At 37.1% G+C, this 27,886-nt stretch overlaps 1 protein-coding gene across 2 annotated transcripts; it reads left to right on the top strand.

The window, feature by feature from the left end:
• The first annotated feature begins 350 nt into the window (after positions 1–350).
• Positions 351–27,886, top strand: IMPACT (impact RWD domain protein). Of its 2 annotated transcripts, none has more exons than XM_061130685.1 (11): positions 351–477; positions 1,574–1,702; positions 2,817–2,869; positions 4,118–4,180; positions 11,067–11,152; positions 14,340–14,462; positions 16,573–16,625; positions 19,283–19,356; positions 22,602–22,692; positions 24,179–24,313; positions 25,334–27,886. In XM_061130685.1, the coding sequence occupies exons 1-11, from the start codon at positions 442–444 to the stop codon at positions 25,400–25,402; spliced, it is 912 nt and encodes a 303-aa protein (XP_060986668.1). In that variant the 5' UTR covers positions 351–441; the 3' UTR covers positions 25,403–27,886. The 2 variants fall into 2 exon arrangements, with proteins under 2 accessions (XP_060986668.1, XP_060986667.1); XM_061130684.1 differs by having other exon boundaries at positions 16,528–16,625.

Raw genomic sequence — 27,886 nt, 5'->3', positions numbered from 1 at the left:
AAATGCAAAGATGAGACTTGGGCTGTGATTGAGTGAGTCTCTTGCGGTGAGTCCCTTCCTGGGACGCAGCGGTGAACCCGACTACCCAGTCTCCGGCGGGGTTCGAAGGCACCGACGGCGCCGTGGGCGAGCAGAAGCCCCCAGCCCCGGCGAGTCCAGGAGCAAATTCCAAACGGACTCCTGCCGCTGCTTGGGAGGGACTGCGTCCCTGAGGCCCGGCGGAAGAGGTGGGGAGAAGCTGGCGCGAGGAAGCCCTAGCGTGGCAGCCCCCAGCCCCACCTGGCCCGCAACCCGGAAGCAGAGGCGAGCCGCGCGGCGTGGCGGGGTTGCGGTTCCGGGTCGGGTCTCGCTGCAGCCCGCGCTCAGCTCACTGCCGCAGCGCCCCGCCCCCGCGCTCCGGACCTGGGCAGGCGGTGGCCGCCCGGCAGCTCCCGGGGCCACATGGCTGAGGGGGATGCAGGCAGCGACCAGAGGCAGGTGAGGCCCCGGCGGGGCGCCGACCTCCAGGCTCGTCTCGGCCTCGTCTCGCCGCCCCAGGCCTCCTCGGCCGAGGGGGCTTCTGCCCGGGGCCACCCCCGGTTTCGCCCGCACCGCCAGGGGTTGAGGCTGCGCCATTCGCTCAGCCGCGTCCTATTTTCCCGGCGCTCGATCTCAGCCCATCTCTCGCGCCGGCGGCTCCCGGGCGTCGGCGCGCTGGACCTGCCTTGGATGGTGCCATCGTCAACCATCAGCACGCGACTCAGCAGCTCCGGGCGGGAGGCAGAAACCAGGGTTCTGCTCCCCGGCCTGTCTCTGCCGGGTGACCTTGGACTGGCCACTTAAGATCCCAGTTCCTGCGTTTGCAAAAGGGGCAATAATAACACGGACCCTGGAGTCCCCTGAGGACCCGTAGATCTTCTGCTCTTGGGCTTGAGCTTACCCCTAGCGCGTGGCTCACGTGGGCGCTATTGAAGCTTTTCCTAATGGGCCCTAAGGACAAAATGAGATCATACAAAGTTGGAAGTATCCGTTGCTCCCCATTTTTACCTTTAGATCCGGTTTTATTCTTCACCTGAAACCCAGAGAGTAATTTCTGAAACGTTTCGAGGATTTGATTACCAAAAACCCCATCAACCACCCAGCCTCGTGGCCAAATTCAAAACAAAACAAAGCAGGAGCGAGGCAGTAGTAATATAAGGGCAGATATAATAGGTAGGAGTGGTCCAGGGGTTGGGAGGCGGGTGGGAGGGGTTACCTGTTAAAAAGAGAAGGTGGAGCAGAGAAGAGACGTTCATCCTTTCACTTGTGAATCTCATGCAGGATATAGGAGTGCATATATATTTTGGCTCAGTAGTGGTCAAAAGCACAGGGATGTAGTAGCAAGGTTGGTGCCCGTCGTTGCTATAGAGTCTGGTACCCAGGGAGTAGGACATTTTGACCCGTTGCTGAAAATGTTTGGTGTCCTTCCTTTAGGGCTCCTTCACCCAAGATGGTTATGTTAAATGCAGATACCTTATAAAACAGTAAGGAAGACTTAGGTTTTTTAGGGTAGTCAAAAAATTTTTGACTTTTTCCCCTCATCAACCTCTTTCAGAATGAGGAAATTGAAGCAATGGCTGCTATATATGGCGAGGAATGGTGTGTCATTGATGACTGCGCCAAAATATTTTGTATTCGAATTAGTGACGATATAGATGACCCCAAGTGGACACTTTGCTTACAGGTATTTTTTCCTCTTCATCTACAGCCGTTTTCCAGTTACAGTATTGACTTTGTATTATTGACTACTGTTGTATTCCTCTAATTATTGTTGTGTGACTTGTTCTGATTTGTCATTTTGTTGCTGACTTTTGTTAACAACTGATGATCCAAATATATGGGTAGTTACATCTCAGGTCACTCTCCAGTAATGCTTTCATTGATAATATCAGTCTTTCCTCTGCCAGTTATTTAAGTGTTCTTCATGTACCTTTGGCAGACTCGAATTTCACTTCCTTTCATTGTCTTCTCCATTTAGTAGAAGAGGGTATAAACCTGGGAAGATGGCTAACATTTTCCAAGAAAGACTAGATTAGTAATTTAGATGGTTCATAGAGTAGATAACTCATTTCTTTGTTAATTGGGAGTCAGTTGTGGTTAGGATACATACATGAAACGATCAGTTACGGCTTTGTGTTTAATGCTTAGTCTTTGTTGACTGTCTGTACTTCCAACATAAAGATGCCAAAATGAGTTTTTATTAGTATTCATTTTTATAGTAATACTGATTTCAAAAGAAACATGCATGGTTTTCTAGTAAGTGTTAGCTATTTAATAGTATTTGGTAGGATTTTTTTTTTAATTTCTTAAGAAAATTATCTGGAACATGTTATAATGCCACCTTCGTCATCTGGGGTTGGGGTATAACGACCCTATTTCAGTTTCCCTTTTGTCTTTGTCGACCCCACTTTTTCTAATTTTAATTGCTTTTATACTTTTTCTGCAAATAATCTCCTTAAAAAATTGGCATCATCTTAACAACATATTTACCCTAGAGAAGGGAATGGCAACCCACTCCAGTATTCTTGCCTGGAGAATTCCATGGACAGAGGAACCTGGTGGGCTACAGTTCATGGGGTTGCAAAGAGTTGTACATGACTGAGCAACTAACTCTAGCAACATATTTAAGGTGGAAGCATAAATGTGAGGAGGGAATTCGCTTCTGAAATTTGATAAAACAGTGGTTTTGTGTCTTAGTTTGGCAAATTAGAAATCTGTCTGGTGACTGGCTTTATGAATGTTGTTGTTTTTGAACCACGATGAAGTATAAGCAGGTTTGTTTTTAAACTGCTTTGTAGGTGATGCTACCAAATGAATACCCAGGTACAGCTCCACCTATTTATCAACTGAAGTAAGCTATGTTTCTACATTTATATTTTTATAAAAAGTTGTACTTTGCAAAGATTGTTTGTACTATACCTTGTGTTTATATAGACTACCTTGTCAAAATGTATATAGAAATTAAAAACACGTTGGACTTCATGTAGAGTGTTTACATTTAAAAATTAACTTATGTAAAAACACACTGACATTTGCCACTTAGTATAAAAGAATCAAGGGATTCATAGGGGATAAAATAGCTACAGAATTATGGGATTCATAGGGGCTAAAATAGCTCCAGAATGTTGTTAAGAGATGGGAAAGGAAATCTTCCTCGTTAGACAATCTAGTAATCTAGAAACCTCGGTCTGTAGAGTCACTCCTACCCTGTTTCCCATGACCTCCCCGGTTCCTTGACATGGTTCTGCATAAGAGAACCTCCTTCCAGGCATTGCTCATGGTGCTTGTGGTACTTACCTTGCCCTTGTTGTTGAGGAACCATCTTCTCAGTAGCCAGAGTGTGGTCTTACTGAGTCATGACCTGCAGACTGCAATTAACCTTTGATCACCCTGCCTGCTTGACCTGCTAAGCTGTATAAATCTGTTCAGATAGAACTGCATTAAATCTCAGTTATTAACATTTTTACCTACCAGTGGCATTATCCTTTTGTTTCATTTTTTTATATATTTTATTTTTTAAATTATCTTTTGTATGAGTGTTTTAAAACCACAGCAGTAAAGTTTGCTATCACTCATGGTTCTGTAATTTTTCATTTTTATTCATTGAAGATGAAAGATATGACTATAGAAAGCTTGCAAACACAAGTGCTCTTTTCAGAAAAAGTTGATTTACAGTCATGTGGCAATTGACTTATTTGTTAGAGTTGTTTTTTGGGACATCAGTTAGAAAAAATTGGGAACTCTGGTTGTGTGGCAAATACCGTGAATCTGGAAATTTAGATTCTGAAACATATTCTGCCACTTAGGTAAACTTGGGCAGATTTTATGGTATCTTATGCACTCCCCCGTCTTTTAAAGTATATTTTAATTGAATATTGATGGTGTTGGTGTCATCATGGTTTCCTGGGAGGACTAAATGAGTTAATGCAGATGAAACCTTTTTGGAACTGTACAGATTTATACAACATATAATAATATTTTGATCAAAGTAGAAAAATTTTAGAACTTAAAATCAGTTTGTGATTAATCAGTGTTTTTTCTTTGTGATATAAACACAGTCTTTGCATAATCATCTTTGTTTTGTTTTATTTAATCTTAGTGCTCCTTGGCTTAAAGGGCAAGAACGGGCAGATTTATCAAATAGCCTTGAGGAAATATACATGTAAGTAATGGATGATTAAAAACAATGCTGTTAGTGACTCTGTTATGGGCTTTGTTGGAATTGTGATATGTTAGGCCCTTTTGTAAACTTTTTGTTAAGCTGCTTTTCCATTAACAAAAATAATCCAGTTGAAGAATCCTTGAAAGATTAGTTATATAATTTTATATATACATTTGATATAAATTCTATTTAGAAACAAAAACAAAAGTATTATTTAGAACTAATAGCTATAAAAACACTTAGCTAGCTGTGAAAGTAAATCCAGAGACACTGTTCTTATTTTTATATTTTCATAGGCTATGTTGAATGAAACTGGTAACAGCAGAATCCTAAGCATAATTATTCTTTAAACTACCTGTACTGTTAATGATAATGTTCTTGTATTAGGCAATAGGACTGAGAGTCTGTTGATAGTATACTGTATTTTTCACTCATTCATTCAGCAGATACTACATAGCAGGTATTATACTAGATCCTGGATATATATAATTAGCAAAAACAGAAATGGTCCCAGTTTTCATAGCATTTAGAATTTGCTGGTAGGGGAGATATTACTCATAACTGTAAAAATGAATGTCAGATTGCAGCTGTGATAAGTTGTTTGAAAGAAGGATATTATGTGTAGTACTACCTGAGTTTGAAATAAGACCTGCCCTAGTAGGTGAGAGATGGCTTGTTTGACTCAGGAGCTGAGTTACTTAAATGGAAAGAACTCCAGTGAAAGGCCACAGCATGTGCAGAGGCTCTGTGTCAAGGAGTTTGGAGCATATGAAGACACAAAATAATGGTGGTCTAAGGAGGGGGTGTTGGGGGAAAAGGGAGCAGGGTGGGAAAGGAACCTGGTGAGGTAAGCAGGGGAAGTTATGGAGAGTTCTGTAGGCCAGGTTGAGTGTCTGTCTTTGTCCTGAGACCCATGGGAAGCCAAGAAGAGCCGAGAAGTGGTATGATGCTGTGGTGAGATTTTCATTTTGAAAACCCCGTTCTGTGTCTGGGTGGAGAACTGACTGGAAGGGAGCAACTGCATTGGGGATGTCAGTTAGGAGGCTGTGCAATAGTCTGGAGAAGATGTTTCTGTGATTTGGGTGAATCGTATTGAGATACATTAATTTAGTACAACAAATAATGTTCTGAAATATCAGTTTTACTGTAATCCGAGAACCAATAAGGATTGTCTTACATGCTCTAGGTGGCCTCCCTATCTGGCACAGTGAGAAAACCCACTTTGTGTCTATGCCAGGTTTCTCTTCCTCACAGAATATTAAATTTAAAAATGCTAAGTCTTCATGGAATTGATTCTGTTGGTTCCTACCAAGAGGTAGTGTGGTCTTCCTTGAGTCCCTAGGTTTACATTTGACTCAAGAAGTAACCTAGAACTGGAAATATCAATGGGAGATGCTCCCATTTAGTGATCCCATCATCCTCAAAATATAGATATTACATGTTTTCTCAATGAGATGTTTTCTGTCCATGATCTTACTGGTCATTCCAACTTTTGTGCCCCCAAAAAACTTCTTTCTGTAATCTTTTATTTATGCCTATTTACCAATGTACCCCCTAAAGTAGAATAAATAGTAGATAAATAACACTGCAGATTTGCTAACCAAGGATGTCGTAATTGTACATCTTATGATCATTTCTCAGTTCTTATCTTATTTGGCCTCTGTAACTTTTGATGGTGTTGAACACTTCCTCTTCTTGGAAAATCTTCCCACACTTGCCTTCCATCCTGTTAAGTCATATTCATCAGTGAAATTTTTATTCTGTTTTGCACAGTGTCGTGCACTCTGAAATGGCTTCCCATCTGCCTTTCTTCTACCCCAGAGTGCCCCCTTTATTAAGAGATAGTGTCCTATAGGGCACAACTTGCTGTTCTCCTTAGCTAGTTCTCTTGAGCTATTAGAGAGTTAGGAAGGATCAGAAATAACAAAGCAGTTTGTTCTGAAAATAGGATATGGTTCATCCCATCTTGTTTTATTGAAAGCACTTGAAAATAACCCCAGTCCAATAGTATTCTTTTTACACATGTGGTCTAGGTAGAAATGTAGATTCTGTTCTTAAAGTTATGTGTGACAACTTTTAATGATATTTTTCCATAAAATCCCTGCAGGGGGCAACAAGTGAAATGCTATTGGTCATTGAAAAGTAAACATTTTAAATGTATAAATATAGTCCTTAATGTTTATAGTTTCATTATGTTCTAAATATTATAACATTATCAAGATTTTCATATTCATTTAGCATCATTTTGACTGCTGCAGTATTTTTTTGCCTAGATAAGAAGGTGAACAATGTTTTCTTTTATGCAAGGAGGGAAGAAGTCTGAAAGCTAACAGTCTTGTCCAGTAGACATTTTATAAGTATTTTCTATATGCTAGCACTCTGTTAGAAGTTTGGAATTTAAGAATGAAGACAGATGTGTACCAATACACTATATTGATGTAATTGCTGAGAGGTTTGTACCAAGTGCTGTTTCTTTTAGAGATCTCTGGGCATGTGGTGAGGTTGTAAAGGAGGGTTCCATTGTGAAGGTGTGGTGCTTGGCAGATAATCAGAAAGGGAGAGATTTTCAGATAGAAGGAACTGCAGGGTTCAGCAAGTAGTCTGATATGCTGGGGATAGGAATTGATATAGGTGTAAGAGGAAAGAACCTGTAAGCTGGGGTAAGGAGCTTGAACACTATCTTATTGGCTCCAGGCATTTTAGGCAGGGGAGTGATGTAATCAGATCCGTGTGGCAGTGTGGAGGGTAGGCAGTGAAGAGTCTGAAGGAAGGGACTCCATCGGAGTAGCAGTCAATAACTAAGAGGGAGACAGGGGAGATCTTCATTGAGGCAACAAGAATGCAGGGGAGAAGAATGGTCAGTTAGAGGAATACTTAAGAGCATAAACTAGAATTTGGTGATTGGGTAGATGTAGAGTTATTTGCTTATCATACCTTATTTTTTGTTTAAACATTTTGCATTTTAAACATGGATATTTTGAATATATGAAAATAATGATTTTTATAAAACAAAAGGTAAATGACAGGTTTAAAAAATATTTCAAACATTATACCACTTGGTATTAATAGAAAAGTGAAAAAGATTAAAATTTTTAAAAATTTGAATTTATGATAGTTCATTTCAACAATATTTACTTTTAAATCTAAGAAAATGATTAATTTCCCACAGCTCTTCACAGTTTGATGTATCACATGAAGTCTTAGATTTGGAACTTAGAGAATAAGGCTTGTCAAAGCAGAAAGTGCACCAGACCAAGTTAAATAGGTGAGGAATACTCTCTTCAAGACTATTGTAACAAGGGAGAGAGGCAGAACTCAGTCTGAACTCAGCTGGCTGAAACAAAAGACAGCAAGGTTTTTGAGGGCTGGGATAAGCTGTAGAAAAGTACTGGGGAATGCTGGGGGGAGGTTGATCAGAGAGTATCCAGCCCATTAAGTTTCCTCCTGAGGTTGCAAGAGTGTTTCTCCGTGGTCAGGCCATCTGTGTGTGCAGATTGTGGCTCATCAGTAATTAGATGCTCCTTCCAACAGAGACTGGGCAGCAGGGCGCGCTCTTCCTTGATGACTGCATTTCAGAAGAATGGCTCCCAGGTCCTTGAGAAAGACACGCCTTGGTTCTAAAGCTGCCATAGCTTCTAAAAAGATATCCATAATCCCAAAGGAGCTAAAGAAGAATTCATAATGACAAGTTCTCTAAAGAAAATGTTCTAAGAACAAAGTCACGGCCTAGAGTCAGCAAGCTCTGCCAGTCTGAAGTTTAATCAAGCTGATGTTAAGGGTGTCTTGGGCAGGCTTCTGGGGTCAGTTTTTTAAATAATGTGACCTCTTTCTCATCTGTAAAATGAGGATAATGGAATAATATCATTGTGAGGATTAAGTGACATATAATCCATGTGATGTATTTCAGCACTGTAATAGCAGCTCTCATTTTTGTTGTTCTTGTCAGAAGAGTCATATCATCTAGTTTTGTCATTTTGAAAATGAGATGATGGAAACTCAGATCGAGTGATTTGTTTGAGGTCGTGCAACTTTGTAGTACATTTTAGTGAATATCTTTACCGTTAAATAACAAATATAAATACTGGAGAATTAAAGGTATGAAAATTAGAGCCGTGGGTAAAATGAGAGTCACAAGTAACTTGACTTTGTCTTGATCGTTCTGCATTGGATTATAGTTATTTAAGTATATTTAATCACAGTTATGTCTCTACTAAAATATCAGTTTTTAATCCAAGTTGATCTTTTATTCAATTTGAAACAAATTTGTTCTAGACTTTTTATATTCAGCTACTATACCATAACAATTTCGTACATAAAAGCTTAGCATCTCACCATATAATGAGTATTCTCAGATTTTGCACCGATTTTTAGGATTCAGCAAACTTCCTCCAGGACCACTGGGGTGTGGGAAAAGAATGGCACAGGAGGGAAGATTCCAGATTTTGTCTGTTTTAATTTGTTTTTGGTTCTGTGAGAGATTTCATTACAGTGAGGGCAAAAGTTTGAAAACCACCAAATCCTAGTTTGTATTTAAAAGATGTGAATAATCAACTATACTTTAAAAAAAAGGGGGGGGGGGTTTACAAACCACTGTCGTGAGAGAAAACACAAAAAAGCAGAAACAATGACACCACCCAAACCACCATCAGTGATAGAATTTGGGGGTCTAAGGGAAAGAATTTTCATTTTCTTCAGGAAACCTTTCACATCTACCACAACTTCCTTAAACTGGATGTCAGTAAATTTAGTTAAATACTAGGGATGAAGGAAGCAGTCAGTAAATGATGTTAGATGGAGTGCTGTTGTATATTGTTCTTCAGGAAGCCATGGGCTGGAGGAGAGGAAATTTGGAGTTAAGGTTTAATGTCTTCCTTATTATTTGGAAAAATTAGTTATTAACTGCAGAAATTCTTCCAAGGCATTTTCCACCGCCCCTTCCCCCCAAAATCCCCTAACAAAAATAACAAATCTGAATGTGAATATGTATTCACAGAGGGATTATTTTCCTGTCTCAAAGGGGGCTGTAAAGATTAAGTGAAGTAACCAAGCATTTTCTACATCTTATATATAGTAGGCTTTCAATAAAAACTAGATAATAGTGCTACTACTTTTGGTGATGATGATGATGTGATGAATTCAGTAGAATGGGGTTAGGAGATGGAAAGAATTACATATAAAAGCATACATTTTTAAGAACAATAATTGCAAGCACTGGGACGGGGGACCCAGTTTTCTCATTCACTGCTGTACCGTCAGGGTTGCACATAGTGCTTGGTGTGTAGGCGAGGCCCTTACAGATCTGCTGAGTGAATTAAGACAGCTCCACTTGAAAAGAGACTGCTTTTGTAAAGTAAGACAAGATGCTGTAAATCTGTTTTGTAGGTGGGGAAACTGAGGCAGTTCAAGTGTCTTACTTGCCTATGGGCACAGCTGCTTGCTAGGAGAGCAAAGTGATGTGGGCCACCTGAGCTCTGGAGTAAGTCTGCATTCACATTCTCGCTCTGGACTTCTTATTGCTTATAAGACTGTCTTAGACAAGTTAATTGATCTCTCCAGGTCTGCTTTCTCATCTGTACAATGGGAAAATAAAGCCTACTCTATTAGAAAATTATGAGCATTAATGTGTTGCTATATCAATATACCATGTACTTTGGGCTTAGTATATTATATATTCAATACATTTTACCTTTCTCTGCCTCTGTACCTCTGAATCTTTTATGGAGGAGAGAGGAAGGGAGTAGGAATTGTTTAAAAGAAACTTAACCAACATTCTTAACTTTTAAAACTCTTCCAGTTGACTTTTGCCCTCTCTTAAGACAGGTTGCCAAAGAGCACAGAGGGTCGTTTCAGTACTCAGGAGTTACGGGTGGGATGGAGTGTTTGAGGGTACAGAGTTATTTGAAAACAGTGTTGTTTTCTCCTGTGTGCTTGTTTTGAAAGCTTCCTTTGGGTGTTGATGAGTGGTGATAAAGAGAGATAATGGTTTCAAGAGCAACTGTTAGAGGAAGGGCTAAGGTGTTATGAAGTGGTTTGGTGAGTTCCTTTAACACGCATATTAACACATCTAAAATTAGTATCATTCCTTAAAAAATAGACACTTGCTGTTGCCATCATTTAACATAACTCTGTGGAAATGAACTGTGACTTGTTCTTTTTCTCAATGGGCCTTTGAGATGGATTTAATTATCTGATGCAGCCAGACAGCTCTTTGGAACCGAAATGAATTTGGGCAATAGAATATTATGTCGAAAACAAAATAAGAATCTAAAACTTTGCATTGCTTGTCTTTTAGTCTTATAAATTGACTTTCTTGGGGAGTTTTTCAAATGCTTTGTATTCTTAATTGTTGAAATAAGTATATGAAATAAGTGGTTTGAAATTGTTCAAAAAGTTTAGGAAAGCAAGCAATGACTGGACATCAATACTACAATTATATTCACTGACAGAAACAAAATCATATTTATATCTATCTTAATTCCGTTCAAGTTCAGAAATTCTCTTTCCCCTCTTTGGTTGTAGCTCTTCTACTTATTTTAAGTAAGCAGTGTTAATTTGGGAGCCATTTGGGATTTTTAATATTGATGTATTAAATATTCATCTACAAATGTTAGTAAATCTCATGTTTTTATAAGTTTCTTTTTAAAAGGCAAGGCTAGGGAATTCCCTGGCGGTCCAATGGTTAAGATTTGGAGCTATCACTACAAGGACCTGGGTTGAGTCCCTGGTTGGGGAACTAAGATCCCACAAACTGCACAGCAAGGCAGAAAGAAAGAAAAAAAACACATGGCGAGATATATTTAATTTCTTAGAGTATAAACATGTCTATATTGTCTTGAATTTGAGAAGGAATTTTTTAATAACAATTTTTCCCTTGAATTTTGTTTAGCCAGAATATTGGTGAAAGTATTCTTTACCTGTGGGTGGAGAAAATAAGAGATGTCCTAATACAAAAATCTCAGATGACAGAACCAGGTAGGTTTGAAAAATATTATCATTGCTCTTTTAATTTACAGTAACTAAATTTTCATGTATATATTCTCATTGAAACTTTTAATAAAGATCTATATGCTGTTTTATGGTTTTACATGATAAAATATATTCTCTGAAAAGTTCTTTACTCATGTAAGTATGGTTATTTCTTTCAATAAGGTGTAGCCTCTTTGGTTTCAGATAACTATAAGCTCTTACAGAGATAGAATTTTATGGTTAAAGAAGTTTGCCCAAAAACCTTTGCTTTCTATGGCAATATTAACCATGTAACATTCTTCATGTATTATTGATATAAGTTAGACATTAGCTTCAAATGAGTGTAATGTCTATAGAAAAAGAACTTTGGAAAACACATTGACCAATATTTAGGGTATAAAAAGTGACTTTGAAAATTTGATTTTTAAATCAAGATAGAATTCACATACTATGATCATTCACCTTTTAAAATGTATATTCAGTGGTTTTTAGTAGATTCCAAAGTTGTGCAGCCATCACCACTAATTTCAGAACATTTGAAAATTAATATTTTGCTCTATTATTATTATTTCGTTGAATCATAAGTATATAACAACATAGAAGTTTCTTATGTTTTCTGTTTACTTTGCTAGTCTTTGCTTTCAGTTACTACAAAAGCCTTTTAGAGAGGAAAATCACTGAGTATGATTTTATTTCCAAATAGAGTTTTATTGTTATCACTGATAGAGTCATTTTCAGTTTGGGGAGAAGAAGGATGAAAGAACAACAATTCAATAGTCTGTTTGCTAATTTTTAGAAGGTTATTTACAGGAAACCAGTTATTGAGGATTCCTTTACCAAAATCAGTATACATTTAAAGTTGATAGAAATACATATTTTTTCAGAGCATTTTACAGTTTTTCTATAGAAGTATTTTTTACTGCTTCCATTAAAATCAGAGATAAATGGTCTGAAGATATTCTGATCATGGGACAGTATTTTTTGAAGTGTTTTCCTTGACTTTTTATGATTCATGTTCTGATTTTGTGGCATTTCAGGGCATCTGAGAAGAGTGGTCTCAAAATCAATTTTTGCCAATCCACCATTCTAGAGTGTGGGATAATTGCAGAAGTGTTATGTATACCAGTAGAAATTTAGAACTCCAGAACTTTGGGCTCACTCACCTCTTAGGAAGGTTTTTAAATTTTTGATTTTAATATGGTGTTTTCCCTTTCCCACCTATATCTATAATTTAGTTTCACCACACTTCACTTTTTTGAGTTACTGATTTAGGTTGTATACTTTATAATTTTCAAAAATTTTCTTTGGAATTTTTTAATAAAAAATTTTTGAGACTTCATATTAAAATGGAAGTGTTCAGGATATCTCATGAGAATTTTCTTCTCCAGGGCACCCACTTGACAAGTAATTTATTTTTATTTTACTACTAATCTTCAGTATGTATTTATTCTTTATTATTTTATTTTTTCTACTGTAGAAGTATTAAATCTTGAAGTAGTTATTTACAACTATTTATACTTTAAGAAATTCTGAACTAATTTTAGACTTACAGAAAGTTTGCAAAAATAGTAGAAATAACTACTGTATCCCTCACTCTGCTTCCCTGAGTAACATCTTACATAACCATAGTATAATTATCAAGAAAAGAAAGCAAACATCGGTAAATATAATAATAATATTTTCACTAGTGTTCTTTCTGCTGTTCTAGGATCTGGTCCAGGATTCTTTGTTGCATTTTTTCTCCTTACTCCCCTTTAGTCTATAAATAGTTCCCCATTCTTTCTTTGACTTTTATGACCTTTCATGACCTTGAGTTTGTCCATTGTTTTCTCATGATTGGAGTAAGACTAGGCATTTTGACAAAAATATGACAGAAATGATATTGTGTCCTTCATAGTGTATGTACTATATCAGGGAGCTAATGATATCAATATGCTTTATTATTGATGATATTTACCTTGATCCCTTGGTTAATGCAAAATGACTCCACTATAAAGTTACTATATTAATCAAGTTCTCCAGAGAAACAGACCAATAAAATGTGTGTGTCTTATGTATGTATGTATGTATGTGTGTGTGTGTATCTATGTATTGGGTTGGTCAAAAAGTTTGTTTGGGGTTTTCATAAGATGGGATAGAAAAACCTGAATGAACTCTTTGGCCAACTCAACATTTATAGAGAGAGGTGGGGGAAGGAAAAGTTGGGGACAGAGGGAGAGGTTGATTGATTGATTTTAAGGAATTGGCTCACAAAATTATGGAGGCTTGGAAGTCTAAAATCTGCAAGGTAGGCTGACAGCCTGGAGACCTAGAGAAGAAATGATACTGAAACTCAAGGCTGTGAAAGCTTATGTTGGCAGAATTCCCTCCTTGTCTGGGGAGGTCAGTCCTTTTTCTTTTAAGACCTTACCTGAAAAAAAAAAAAAAAAGACTTTAACTGGATGAGTCTCACTTGCATTGTGGAGGGCAATCTGCTTTACCCAAAGTCAACTGATTGGAATGTGAATTCCATCTAAGAAACACCTTTGCAGAAATATGTAGAATAGTGTTTGACCAAGTATCTGTGTACCATGGTCTGTCTAGATTGTCATATAAAATTATCACCGTTGATAAGTCTCTTGGGGGAGATACTCTGAGACTGTGTTAATACCCTATCCCTCTTCAAATTTTCATCCCCCCTCCCCCTGATTTTAGTATCTATTAGTGTATCTTACCAACAATATTTATAAACAATATAGTGTTGTAACAATATGGTGATTCTCACTTCTTTCTTTCCTTCTTGCTATGGTTAATTTGAATTATATTGTGAAAACAAGATATCTCTTCTCCACATTTATTTGATTATTTACATGAGAATGAACTCATTTTATTTAGTGAGCTAAAATTCCATACTGTCTTTATTTTGTTGCTCAAATTGTTCCAGGTTTGGCCTTTCAGAGTGCTCGCAGGTGGGCTCCTGTGTTCTTTTTATAAGCTCCCATCTTTTTCTGAACATTCCTTTACTCTCTGCAATCACAAGATGTCCCAGCTCATCTTACATTTTCCTTGTCCCAACCCTGGAGACAGACAACCACTTGCAGGAACACTGGTTCCTTCTGTTGAAGACTGATGTTTAGAGATCGAGACTGAAAAGTTTTTTAAGTGTCAGTTTTTACTGTCTTATGATCACTCATAATGTCTCATATCCACATAGGCCCAGACATAAAGAAGAAAACTGAAGAGGAAGATGTTGAATGTGAAGATGATCTTGTTTTAGCATGTCAACCAGAAAATCAAGTTAAGACTTTGGATTTTGATGTCAGTGAAAATCGAACAGGTATAGTGAATGTTACTAGTTTATTTTGAGGACAGTAGTGATGTGGCTTCCCTGGTAGCTCAACTGGTAAAGAATCCGCCTGCAATGCAGGAGACCTCAGTTCGATTCCTGGGTTGGGAAGATACCCTGGAGAAAGGATAGTCTATCCACTCCAGTGTCCTTGGGCTTCTCTGGTAGCCCAGGCGGTAAAAAGTCCAGCTGCAATGCAGGAGACCTGGGTTGGGAAGATCGCCTGGAGGAGGGCATGGCAATGCACCCTTGTACTCTTGCCTAGAAAATTCCCATGTACAGAGGAGCCTGGCGTGCTTACAGTCCGTGGACTCACAAAGAGTCAGACACAGCTGAGTGACGAGCACAGCACGGGGTGGTAGCACTAGGATTTGTTTTTGGAATGGTATATAAATGTAGTAAACTGTCACATTTTAAGGAATTCTCATTAATTTACAGAGAACTGGGTTATATTTTTCCTGCCTCTTGGTCATTTTGGTGTTTTCTAAGTCTATCAGAATAGTGAGGACAAAAATAGAAGTTTAGTTTTTCTTTTTTGCTGTTAGAGTTTTGAATTAGTGGTGGGAGAAATTGAAACTAAGAAAGCTGTGTTAATGTTTTCAATTCATATCCTGTTTTTATATTTTTATTTTATTTATTTATTTTTATATATTTTTATTTTAAAATCTTAGATCTACTGATGGCTCAGAGTTAAATTTTAGTCTGTGCTAACAAATATAAATACAGTAATTGGAGATGCAACCACTGAATTAAAGCTAGTGAAATGCTTTTAAGATTTTAGTTTTTGCTCAAACAAATTTGTTCCATAATCGAGTAGTGTTCAACTTATGAATAGGTTGCTGTGATAAATTAGCTCTGTTTCTGTCAGAAAGTATGTTCCATTTTAGTATTTTAAAATGTTGAATGATATCATTAGTTCCTCAAGTGTCTTAGAAAAACATGATAGACCAGAGAGAATGTTCATTTTCTTTGAAGATGGGGAGTTTCCTCTGCTATGATATAGTACCTCTTAAACAGTGAATGAAAATTTAAAGTTCTCGCATATTGTCTCAAAGTTAGTGGAAGAAAAAGGACAAAGAAGTGAATGAGTAGGGGGAGAAGACCAAGGATACCTGCCCCTGCTTCACTCTGAGTAGCTCCCATTTTATTCGTTTACATATTTGTGGATTTGGCATAGGATTTCTTTAGAGAATGAAGATTCATTCTTAGCAAGAGTGAAAATCAGAGTCATAATAAATCACATCCAGTTGGTATTGACCTTAGTAGTGTACCAGTACAGTGGTCACAATCTTTCCAAAAAGAGAACACACCTGGGGGGAAGGTAAAACATCCTCCATAAACCTGGCTTCTTATCCTAGTCCTGCCGTAAACCAGAGCAGTGATTTGAGGCAAGTTATTTAAAATGCTCCAGAAATATTTTTATATCAATTAGTTGAAGTATTTCATCACTTGTAGGGTAAACTGACTTGTAGAAATAGAAAAAAATTAATTGTTCCTAAGCTTGTTTAAAGAGCAGAATAACGGGAAATCAGGTACTCAGTGGACTACCAATATGGTGTACTATTGATATATTTAATTCAATCCTATGAAGTAGGAACGGTTTTATTAGCAGAAGACATTATATTACAGCTATACAAAGTAAAGTCATAGGTTTCCCAACCCAGAAGTCCATCAATAGTAAAATGAATAAATACTCCATATTAGCTGATCTTTTTGGTCTCAGGACTCCTTTATACTCTTAAAAGTTAGATATTATGCCAACTTATACTACTGAAACAGTCCAGGATTTGCGTGCCAACCTGCCATTTTCACTGGGTGACCATTTAGCAGGTGAAAAGCATTTATAAGTCAAGTAGTTTTATCTTAATGTAGGATATTATTGGGGGAACATTTTACTTAAAATTGTAATTTAATAGACAACCAGTATTGGTTATTTGAGTTGATTGGCCATGTAATTTACATCTCTTTCCTAACTCCCTCCACTATACCATTTGCCAGTTTTTCAGTATTTGTATGTAAGAATTTTAAAAAGTAACGTAATTCTTTACATTTATAGAAATAGAAGAGTTACCTCCAATTGATCATGGCATTCCTATTACAGACCGAAGAAGTACTTTTCAGGCACACTTGGCTCCAGTAGTTTGTCCCAAACAGGTAAATTTGCTGTGTCCAGTTCACTTTGATGGTGTTTTACCAAAGTAATTGAGGCGGATGGTTTTGCAATAATATATTTGTTTTTGCTTTTAATTTTCATTCAAGATAAAAATTATTTGCTGAATTTTCTACCCCCAAATTATTGGGAATCATAGAATATTTATTTCTGTTGATCACTGCTTTCAAAATTATATGCAGACTCTGATTAGGGCTTAACTAATGGATTTTCAAAGAAGAAAAACCCATTGTGGTGGTATAGAAAATTATGATGCTTACCTACTTGTTAAAAAATCATCTGTCCTATCACATGGGAGTTCTGTAAAACCTAGCCTGATTTGTTGTTACCCGAGTAGGGGGACAGTAGACAGACTGGTTGAGCCCAGTCATTCCAACCTGAATTCCTTTTCCTTTCAGCTTTCTGATTTTAGGTGACCTGATAACCACCAAAGGATATCATTTGGGAAACTTCTCCATCAGAAATGGTATTCAGAGGTCTTTGTCTTTCTTAATCTCTTCAGCAGAATTGTTTTCTTTTTCCTTGCTGCTATAATCTACCCTAAACTTTATCAATGTAAGAGACAATTTCAGTACACCTATGAAATTAAATTAACCAGAAAATTCTTAGAGTAAGCATCGGTCTTCTTCCCTTTGGTCTGTCCAAGTTCTTTTAAAGCCCTATATATAGGAATATAATTTTTTGCACCACATTGCCTTTTCATTCTTTGTTAGACTCTGGAAGAGGAAGTTTTTTTCTTCATTGATTTGTGGTCAGGATAAGAGCTTCTGGTGTAAGCTTCTGGGCTTTTCTCTCAGAAAGCCTGTTTTGCCCTTGGCCATTACTTATAATCATGTTGCTAGAGTCCTTAGACATTCTATTCGGAATCTCTTCATCCTGGATCCCTTTTCCATTTCTGATTATAGTCACTTAGACTTATAGGATCATAATTTGTGAAAGCTGAAATAAATCTTAGAGGCCAGTGTCTACTTATTTTACTAATCAGGAATCTGAGTCTGAGAAGCACAAGATTGCATCATTTCTGATCCAAGTTGGCCTCCCCGTCTCTAACTCCGTCTTCCCTACCTCGTTTCATCTGTGCCCCTTGCCAACTACTTTTCTGGAAGAACTGACCACGTGTCACTCTTCCCTCACATACTCAATAATCTTTGCTGATTTCCTTTGGCTACAAGGAGAAATTCAAACATGTTATACAAGTCACTGTGATATGACCCTGCTTTAATCCTGCTGATACATCTGTCATTACATTCATACTCTTAAGGCAGAGCTACATAAAATTGTTGGTCTCTTTCTGAACCTTTCTCTTTTATGTCCCTGCTAAGGTTGCCAGGATACCTACCTAAATTGGAATTTCAGATAAACATTATTGCATAGGTCATACTTAGAATAAAAAAAACTGTGGTTTATCTGAAGTTCCAGTTCAGCTAAGTGAGAGTCACTTGGTCATGTCTGACTCTTTGTGACCCCCTATACAGTCCATGGATTTCTCCAGGCCAAAATACTGCAGTGGGTAGCCTTTCCCTTCTTCAGGGGATCTTCCTGACCCAGGAGTTGAACCCAGGTCTCCTGCACTGCAGGCGGATTCTTTACCAGCTGAGCTACAGGGAAGCCCAAGGATACTGGATTGGGTAGCCTATCCTTTCTCCAGGAGATCTTCCCGACCCAGGAATCAAACCGGGGTCTCCTGCATTGCAGGTGGATTCTTCACCTGCTGAACTATTAGGGAAGCCCAAAGTGAAAGTTGCTCAGTCATGTCTGCCTCTTTGTGACCCCATGGGCTGTATAGTCCATGGAATTCTCCAGGCCAGAATACTGGAGTGGGTAGCCTTTCCCTTCTCCAGGGGATCTTTCCAATCCAGTGATCAAATCCAGATCTCCTCCATCGCACGCAGATTCTTTGCCAGCTGAGCCACAAGGGAAGCCCAGGAATACTGGAGTGGGTAGCCTATCCCTTCTCCAGAGGATCTTCCCAACCCAGGAATCGAACCAGGGTCTCCTGCATTACAGGCAGATTCTTTACCAACTGAGCTATCAGGGAAGCCCCCAGTTAAACTTAAGCATTTATTTCTTCCTACTAAATCTGGTCCATTTGTACATGCTGTTTCCTCTGAAGGAATGACAACTTCTTGCCCCACCTTACTCCTCCATTTTGATGCAGAATTGTCACTTATCTTTCAAGTTCTGGCTCTTGTTACCTCCTCTCTGAACCTTATTTCTTCCAGGGAGAGTTTTGGTTTCATAAGTTTTGAAACATACCATTACTCTGCACCTCTCACGCTGGTAAATTTTCAGAGCCATTTCTAGAAATTCTCATATTCTCATTTAACTTTCTCTACAGTATGGGGAAGATTTCTTATGTGCAAGTACCTTGAACATGGTTACTGCTCAGATATTTGTTGAAAACTGGTGCTCAAAAATTCTAGGACTGTTTTTTGTACCAATTAGAGTAATTCAGTTTTTGCCCCTAAAATGAGGAGAAAACTTTGGAAATGGCTTTTTCAAAATGTAGTTGATTATTTAAATAACTGTTAATTTCAGTTCAACAGTATGTATATCAATATGCTTTAAGACTTTTTTTAGCATTTACAGAGCAAATAAAAAATATATATATCAGTTTATTTATATTGTTTCTGCTTTTAAGGTGAAAATGGTTCTTGCCAAATTGTATGAGAATAAGAAAATTGCTAGTGCCACCCACAACATCTATGCATACCGGTAAGTGATCATCACAACTTTAGGAATGTGCAGTTTGTTAAAAAAAAAAAAAAATGGGGGAAACAGAAGCATGATTTAAAACAAACGAACAATTTTGTGTTTTTTTTTCCATTGTAAAAGTAATAATCGTTTGTAAAATATTTGGAAACGGCAGAAAAAAATGGAAAAGTTCACTCTCTGCCATTCAGTGTAACTGATATTGTGAAATGTTTTGTCTTTTTTTTTTTTTTTTTTTTTTAGTTGGAGGTGTTTTGTCTTTTCTATGCAAAGTTTATTTTTTAATGCTTCATTCTAGTATCCAGGTTTTTCCTTAATATAACAAAAGCATTTTTCCATGTTGTTATAATTGCTTTATAAACATTATTTTAATGGCTTTATAATATTTGTCTGAGGCTCCATACCACTATTTAACCATTTCCTTTTTGTTTTAGTTTTTCATTTTTTAAAACTATTATAAAGAATAGTCCCGTGAACATCTTTGTGTACTTTTTAGATTATTTCCTCAGGATAGGTTCTGGTTATTTGATATTCTTTTTTGAAATGAAGCAGAAGTATAGTTAAAAAGGAAAAAATGAATAGACTCCTGGAAGTAGAATTATCAAAAAATGTGAACATTTTTGAAATTCTTAATCCATATTGCCAAAATTTTTCTGAAGTTTTTTTTAAACCAATTTATGTTCCCGTTAGCAGTGAATTTAGAGTGCTTCTTTCACTACACGTCTTTGAGTATGAAGGTTTTATACAAATCTCTGCAAAATTTGTTGTAAAGAGATGAAGGGTGTATTTTTTTAAAATATTCAAATTTATACAGACTTAACAGAACATAGTTTAGGACTAAAATAGATCAGAGTATAGACATAGGAATTCAGTGTAAACTTAAAATGTGATTGACACTATCTGTAAAATCTAGGCTATCTAAAATTCAGAAAACTCAAAAAGAATGATCACTTTTGATTGGTGAGTTTTTAATATTACTAAGTCACATCTCATTAAATGCCAGATCTTCCAAAAACCTACTTCCCTACTTATTAGAGTATCAGGGTGTAGAATTTTGGTGTTTTAGTGAGTTAGGGTCATCAATATAAAAAGGAGAGATGAGACTGTGCTTGCTCTCGGTGGTTAGAACGTGCTGTGAAAGTGTTAATAGGTACCATTCATTTAGTTTGCATCTTTATTGAGTGCCTACTCTGTGCCATGTACTTTACATGAGTTAATTCTAATTATTTAAGTGACTGTGCCACTGTAAAAAGGTGAACTTTTTCAAGATCACATCATTGTTACGTGGTAGAGCTGAACTTGAGAATTTAGTGTTATTTATCTCTGTTATTCCTATTAATACATGGCTGTGTGGCTGCCCCTTCAACAGTCACTGGACATGATACTGATTTTAAGTTATCTAAAAGTTAAATAATGTGCCAGATACTGTATTTCAAGCCCCAGGTTTAAGTACTTGAGTATTTTTGCATATTGATGGTGATCAGCTATCACTTCTCACAGATGTCAGCTGACTGCATATAGCAGCCCCTCCAAATCCCCTCTTATATAATTGATATTTGGGAATGAAGGAGCTTAGCTTGTCAGAATTGTGTGTCAGAGAAGACTAAAAAGGCACAAAGTGGAGGCTTAATAAGGACTCCAGTGGGAGTTAAAGAAATAACTTGTATGTGGTCCATGGACTTTGTGTTGTGTGTTTTGAATGCTTAGGGTCCTTTTAAGGTTACTTCCTGGTTCTGGGGCTGTGTTCCTGCTTTGGAGTTATGGGGCACTCTTCAGGCCATTGGTCCACACAGGTATCGGATGCTGCATCATTGTCTTCCTGGCATGTGAGGAAAGGGTTGGTGAAAATGTCCATGGTACTTCTTTTTAAAAAAAACAAAAACCTAACAGTACTGATTTTTATAGTTAAATTTCTTCTTTTGTTCCTTAAAGTCAATCCCTGACTCCTTTTTACCTTAAATTTGCCACATAAAATTTTGTTTAATAGTATTAACTTTCTCTTCTTGAAATGAGGCCAACTCTAAATAATGGTGAGCTTGGTTGAGAGAGAGAGAGAGAGAGTGTGTGTGTGTGTGTGTGTGTGTGTGTGCATGTGCGCGTGCTCAGTGGCTTCAGTCTTAGCCGACACTTTGTGACCCTGTGGACTGTAGCCTGCCAGGCTCCTCTGTCCGTGGAATTTTCTAGGCAAGAACCCTGGAGTGGGTTGCCATTTCCTCCTCCAGGGGATCGTCCCAACCCAGGGATCGAACTGGACAGTAAATATTTACTGAGTGAATATTTACTGAGTGAATGAATGAATGGATGGATTGGTAGATGGAAAGATGGATGGATGAATGAATGAATGAATATGATTGGCATAATAAAACTAATAAAGTTGACTTAGGTTTATAGATAAGGTAGTATTTGGCTTTTTATCACAATAGCTAGAAAGATAATCTTTGCTATATTTACTTAGTCCTAAATAGAATATTACCATTTGTAAAGGGGCCTAAAAAATCCACTAGATGGCATATCTTAACTGGCACTGTTTTCTTTTTATACCTCTTACTTACTTGCCAAGCTTATTCAACTACAGTGTAGCCCTATTTATTATTCTAGATGCTAACTTTCTAGATAATTTAAATGGGTAAAAACTCTGTGATTTATTTCTGATACTGATAACTATCCAGGGGGAAATTATGGAGAAAAATAAATCTTATAATTCTTATAGTGGGGAAGATAAATGCTTCATGGCTAGAATAAGACGTTAGAAAAGTATAAAATATTGACTTAGGTTGATTTTTTCACCTCCATCTTTTTTAATGTACTTTTTGTCTCCTTCACTAGAGCTTAGGCTCTTTGATGACAGTATACCACCTGTTTCCTTTATACCATTTGTTAGTGCCTCTTACGTGTAATATTCAGATAGCTGACTCAGTAAACATTTTTTAGTGACTACTCTCTCTAATCTCAGCTTCAAGATTAAATGAAGCAGAGAGAGTGTCAGATGTGTAAGCTCACCTTCTGAAATTGTAGCATTTCTGATTCAAAGGAAGTACTCTTGATTTTAGCTTTCCAGAATATAAAAAAGGAAGCATATTGGATAGTAAATCATCAGTGAAAATATAACCAATATATATCAAGAAAGATTTTTTAAAATAAATATGCTAATTTTGGAAGTAAATTGATGGCAACCAGTATGAAGGGGTATAACTTTTATTACAGTATTTCAAGGTTTCAAAGTATAACACTGTTACATGGGTTTCTAGAATATACTGTGAGGATAAGCAGACCTTCTTACAGGACTGTGAGGATGACGGGGAAACAGCAGCTGGTGGGCGCCTTCTCCATCTCATGGAGGTACGTGTGAGTTAAACCCTGCCAGTCCTATTCTGTGAGCCATAAAATTTCTCAACCAAACAGAGCTCCATTTAGGAATAAGTCAAACAGTTACATGATATGTAATGAGCCATATTTGGTTTTATTAGTAGTTAATTTTTAAACATTGATTGAGAGATAATTTTAACCACTGGATATGGGGCAGAAAGCAAAAGGTTAATAACTTGTGCTGTGCTTTCAATTGGAGAAGGAGATGGCAACCCACTCCAGTGTTCTTGCCTGGAGAATCCCAGGGACGGAGGAGCCTGGTGGGCTGCCGTCTGCGGGGTCGCACAGGGTCGGACACGACTGAAGCGACTGAGCAGCAGCAGCAGCTGTGCTTTCAAGCTCTTCCAGTGATAGACAATAGAAGATTATCTTCAGCTCTGGAAAAACTTATCCTTTTTTCTTCATGACAGCTTCCTCTCCTCTGTTTTCTTTGTTCTGTCTTTGTAAAACTCATGCTGGTTGGATATTGGACTTCTGGATAGCTCCAGAATGTTTCTTTTTTTGTTAAGTTGTTCATTTCATTGCTTTATGTTCTGAAACATTTTCTTAACTGTCTTCCAAAATTTCTGTTGAATAAATTTTTTTTTTTTTAGCAACCATATTTAATTTTCCAGGAGTTCTTTCTTATTCTCTATTTTTCCCTTTTCATAGTGTGCTTGCTGTTCTGCTTTTATGAATGCAGTGTCTTCTAAAATTTTTCTGAGTATACTAATTAGAGTTTCTTTTTCCAGATGTTTTCTTCCTTAAATTTCTCCTTGTCCATTTTAGTTTGTTTATCTTGTCCTTTCTTTTCATGCTGCTGGATTTTCTTCATCTGTCTGGTGATCATTGATTGTTCATTAATTTTAAGAATGGATTGGTTTTTTCCCCCTAAGGTATCTGCTATAGTTTCTTCTGCCATTGTATGTAGAGGTTTGTTTTCTAACCAGGCCCTTCCCTTGATAGGAACTTTGGGGGGGTCAGGCCTGTAGACTGGTGGGCTTCATGTTAAGGGCAACATTTGACAAATGTCAAACTGAGGAAGCCCTTACTGGTAGGCACCAGTGATTACTCATACAGCCTCAGTTCTGTCTGGCAGTTTGTTCAGAAGCAGGTTTTGTGTTGCTGTTTGACGTAGGAGTAGAAAACTGCCTAAGCTCAGCTGTTCTGGTTGAAGTTACCAAGAACTGGAACCTACTGCATGACCTCCCCTTCACGCTGACTGGTGGCCCCCAAGTTTGGAATTTGAGGACACTGTGGACCACAGAGTTTGTTTTCCAAATTCCCTTCTCATTCTAACATCTGTCTCCTCAGTTGTTACTCATTTCACTCTGCTCACTCATGGTTATGCCATTAAAGTCAGGGGGAAATTTTATGTGCAATTTCATATATATACATTTTTTTTTTTTTTCATTTTTCTTTAAAACTCACATTTGTACTTGTCCATATCTATACATAATTGTGCTTCTGAAAATAACAGATTTTGAATGTGAGAAATGTCATGGTGGTGGTATCACGCTGGTATGGAGGGATTCTGCTAGGACCAGATCGCTTCAAACATATCAACAACTGTGCTAGAAACATTCTAGTGGAGAAGAACTACACAAGTTCACCGGTAAGTGGTTACTGATATTATATCTAGAGAGTTTCTCACTACTGCCTGTGAAATTGAACGAAAAAATTGAAGAAGAAAATTAAGAGTGAATTAGAATGAGTGACGTATATTGGAAGAACCTTTGAACTGGGAAACTAGAGGCATAGGTTTTGGTGAGAACAATGTGATTGATTAGTTGTGTGATCTTGGGCAGGTTGGTTCATCTCTTCAGACCTTAATTTCGTAGATTCATGGGGTTTTATAAAAACCTTAAAGACCAATCAGTTTCCACTCCCTAAAATTGAGGCCCGTTGAAGTTGTAGCTAATGCTACAGTGAACTGGATGGTCTTTAAACATCCATAAAATTCTAATATTCTCTGTTACTGTCAAAGTATATCCCCTTTTCCCTGGTATGCCTTTAGATGCCTTCTTCTTTTATACTTTGAGGTTTTTGTCTCATATTTCAGATACGTTCATATTTAATTTAAATTTTGCTGCCTTACTTTGGAAAATGAACAATAGATTTAAAAATGTTAAGGGGAATTCCCTAGGGGCCCTGTGGTTAGGACTGTAGGCTTCCACTGCAGGGACATGGGTTCAGTCCCTCAAGCTGTGCAGCATGGCCAAAATATATACATTCACAGAAAATAATAAAATTCTTTAGGCAAGGATACTGGCAAGAATACTGGAGTGGGTAGCCATTCCCTCTCTAGGTGGTCTTCCTGACCTAGGGTCTCCTGCACTGCAGGCAAATTCTTTACTGTCTGAGCCACCAGGGAAGCCCCCCAAAAAAATAAACTTATAAATAATATTGAAATTCCTCAAATATAAATGTTAGATAACTGAGATAAATGTTTTCTCTGATTATCCTTGATTGTTTTGGAAATATTAAAATAGACTGTGGTAAGTGAAAGAGCCCTGTAAAATGGAAAGATGATACAAATGGAAGTAATTACACTTTCACTATTCTGCATATTCTGTATGAATATTTAAGATTCCTAAGTGTAGGAAGATACTACATTAATTTATGTCTTTTTCAGGAGGAATCATCTAAGGCTTTGGGAAAGAACAAAAAAGTAAGGAAAGACAAGAAGAGGAGTGAACATTAACATCTGAAACTATATGAAAGGTTAATTTGCCTATAATTATATACAAATTCCACAGTCATCCAAGAATATATTGTGCAGAGAGAGAATCCTGGACTGTTCAAGTCAGCCAGTTCATTGTGAACACCAGCATATCTTTTGTTCTTTGGTTATATCATCTGCCAAAATAGAGAACCTGTGATATTTTCATGTGTGTTTCAGGCTGATTCAGAAGTATTAGTTTGAAGTTAATCACCACTGCATCTAATTTTAGAAAGGTAACAGTTGCCCAGGGCAGTACCTGAGTTAACTGTGCATATCATTACATGTCAAGTGCCTTTGTCAGGTGGGGAAGAAGTGTCTCTAGAGGAATATAAGTACCTGATTTCTCAGCATTGGGATTCTCATTTTGTTAAGTGAGTATTACCTTTTACTGCTCTTTATGGTTTATTGGAGTAGGGCCTCATTGAAGATTGATCTTCAAGAGTTTCTTCTTGTGATTTTAGTTCATAAATCTGTCATCTTTCATTTTATAGTGTTCATCATGGAGTAATGGATTAAGTGAAAATCCAGGAGTATACACCTGCAGTTAATGTGCTGAAGTGATAATTCATCTAACAGATTTGTTAGCTGAAGTGTCATGCCTCAATTTTCTGTTGCAAGCTGGTGTTTGTGAATTTTCAAAGTGATTTTCTAGTCTCTCCTTTTTTGTTTAATTCTTGTACTGTTAAGCAATCAATAGGGTGAGCCAGTAGTCTCCTCCCACCGCTGAAATGTATCGGTGTAACAGTCTGGTTTCTTCTAACAGCCTGGAAGAAGTTTTCTTGTGATCTTCACTGGGGAATTAGAACTGTGCCCCAACTGTGCTAGTTTATTGGGACATTATGGAATGGCATAGAGGTGGCAGAACACCGCTGGTGCAGAGTGACAGGTGTGTAGTTCTGTAAATGCGGTGCACTTTTCCTGTTCCTGCTCCAGCTATCTTTCTCAACTCCATGATTTGTGGAGAGAAGGAACGAATCTTTGATGGGAAAAACAGAGAAAATCCCTCTTTTTTACCCCCCCCATTCTTATAAAATCTTCCTTTCATCAGTTTTTTTTATAAAAGTTGCTTTTTTTATTTGCAAGTTGTACAATTTACCACTAGGCATTTAGAAAATAAATTTATCTGTGAGGAATTATAAGTCATTAACTGTTCCCTTTCAGATAATAGTTATAAGCAACTATTAAAAATTATTAATTAGTCACAGATTTGCCTGTAATTCTCTTCCAAAGCGAGGGAACAGAAATAAAGAAGCAGTTGGGAATAGTGCTGGAGCGTGGAAAACATCAAAGAAAAGTGGACACATTGTTTTTTTTCCTGTTCTCTAATGTTTTACTTTTAGGAGATCCAACATCTTGACTTGGTATTTTTAATTAGAATTTAGTAAACTACTTTACCCTAGAATGGATTCTGAGAGGTAAAATCTAAATTACATTTGTTGTCAGTGTGTTTAGTTGTTGTAACCCATATTTATTTAAAACATTTACCTCAAATTCCATGAAAAAGTGTGTTTTATGTATTAGCTGTTAAAATAAAGAACTTAATGGCTATTAATTAACATTCAAATGATGTCACAGTTTTGGCATGTCAAAACCTGTCAAAGAAGATAAAAAACAGTAAGAACTGGTGCTACAGAAAAATGTGAGTTAATTTTTCTGCAACACCAAATTTGAATTTCTTCCTAGCTGTTTTATCTAACATTTATTTAGGTCCTTATAGAAAACCTTTTAATCTCTGATCCCATTTTCCCTTACTAAAAAAAAAAAAAACCAACAACTTATTTTTGCTTCTTTTATTAACCACATTTTTCCAGACTAAAAAACTCTAATATCCTTTGCCAAAAGTCAGCTAGTAAAAAGGAGAGATCCAAAAGTCTCCAGTTATGGAACCTGAGTTATTTCACTCTTCATTATCGACCCCTAACTAGTTATAGTATCCTTTTGTCTATTTAAAATTTCTCTCGTTTAGAAGGTTTTCAAATTCTCCAAATAATAATTTTCTATAGCCAGATCTATACTGTGGCATATTTTGTAGTATATTGTGTTAGTTAAAGATATTCTCCATATACCAGTATGAAAGAGCAAGTAGCATCTACTTTTTAAATGGGAACAGCAGTATGATTTGGAGGTTAGATCATGATACAGAGCCTATTTGAAGAGAAATTATATCAAATTGATCACAACCATGAAAGAATAGCTTGAAGCAGATACTGTTTGGAAGGCAGGTAAAATTTATTGTGAAAATTGTATAGCCACTTGTAATTCCACTGTCTAGAGATAACGTTATTAACATTTGGTATGCACATCCTTCTATTTTTTTCCTATGCATGATTTTGTATATATGGCTATTTTTCTTTCCATAAAAATGGTATTAAACTGTATATACTGTTTTGTATCTTGCATATTTCATATAGAGGTATATTGTTAACATTTTCCCATGTCAATAAATATTCTTCTATGGCTTAA

The sequence above is a fragment of the Dama dama genome, chromosome 27 (assembly GCF_033118175.1).
Source record: "Dama dama isolate Ldn47 chromosome 27, ASM3311817v1, whole genome shotgun sequence".
NCBI classification, from domain to species: domain Eukaryota; kingdom Metazoa; phylum Chordata; class Mammalia; order Artiodactyla; family Cervidae; genus Dama; species Dama dama.
The sequence above is the reverse complement of the archived record's forward strand: the minus strand, read 5'-3'. Positions and strand labels throughout refer to the sequence as shown.

Coding starts and splice junctions, on each gene's coding strand:
- IMPACT (XM_061130684.1), top strand. CDS start 442: ATGGCTGAGGGGGATGCAGGCAGCGACCAGAGGCAG. Junction 1,703..2,816: donor AGTGGACACTTTGCTTACAG/GTATTTTTTCCT, acceptor ACTGCTTTGTAG/GTGATGCTACCAAATGAATA. Junction 16,626..19,282: donor CAGTAGTTTGTCCCAAACAG/GTAAATTTGCTG, acceptor TCTGCTTTTAAG/GTGAAAATGGTTCTTGCCAA.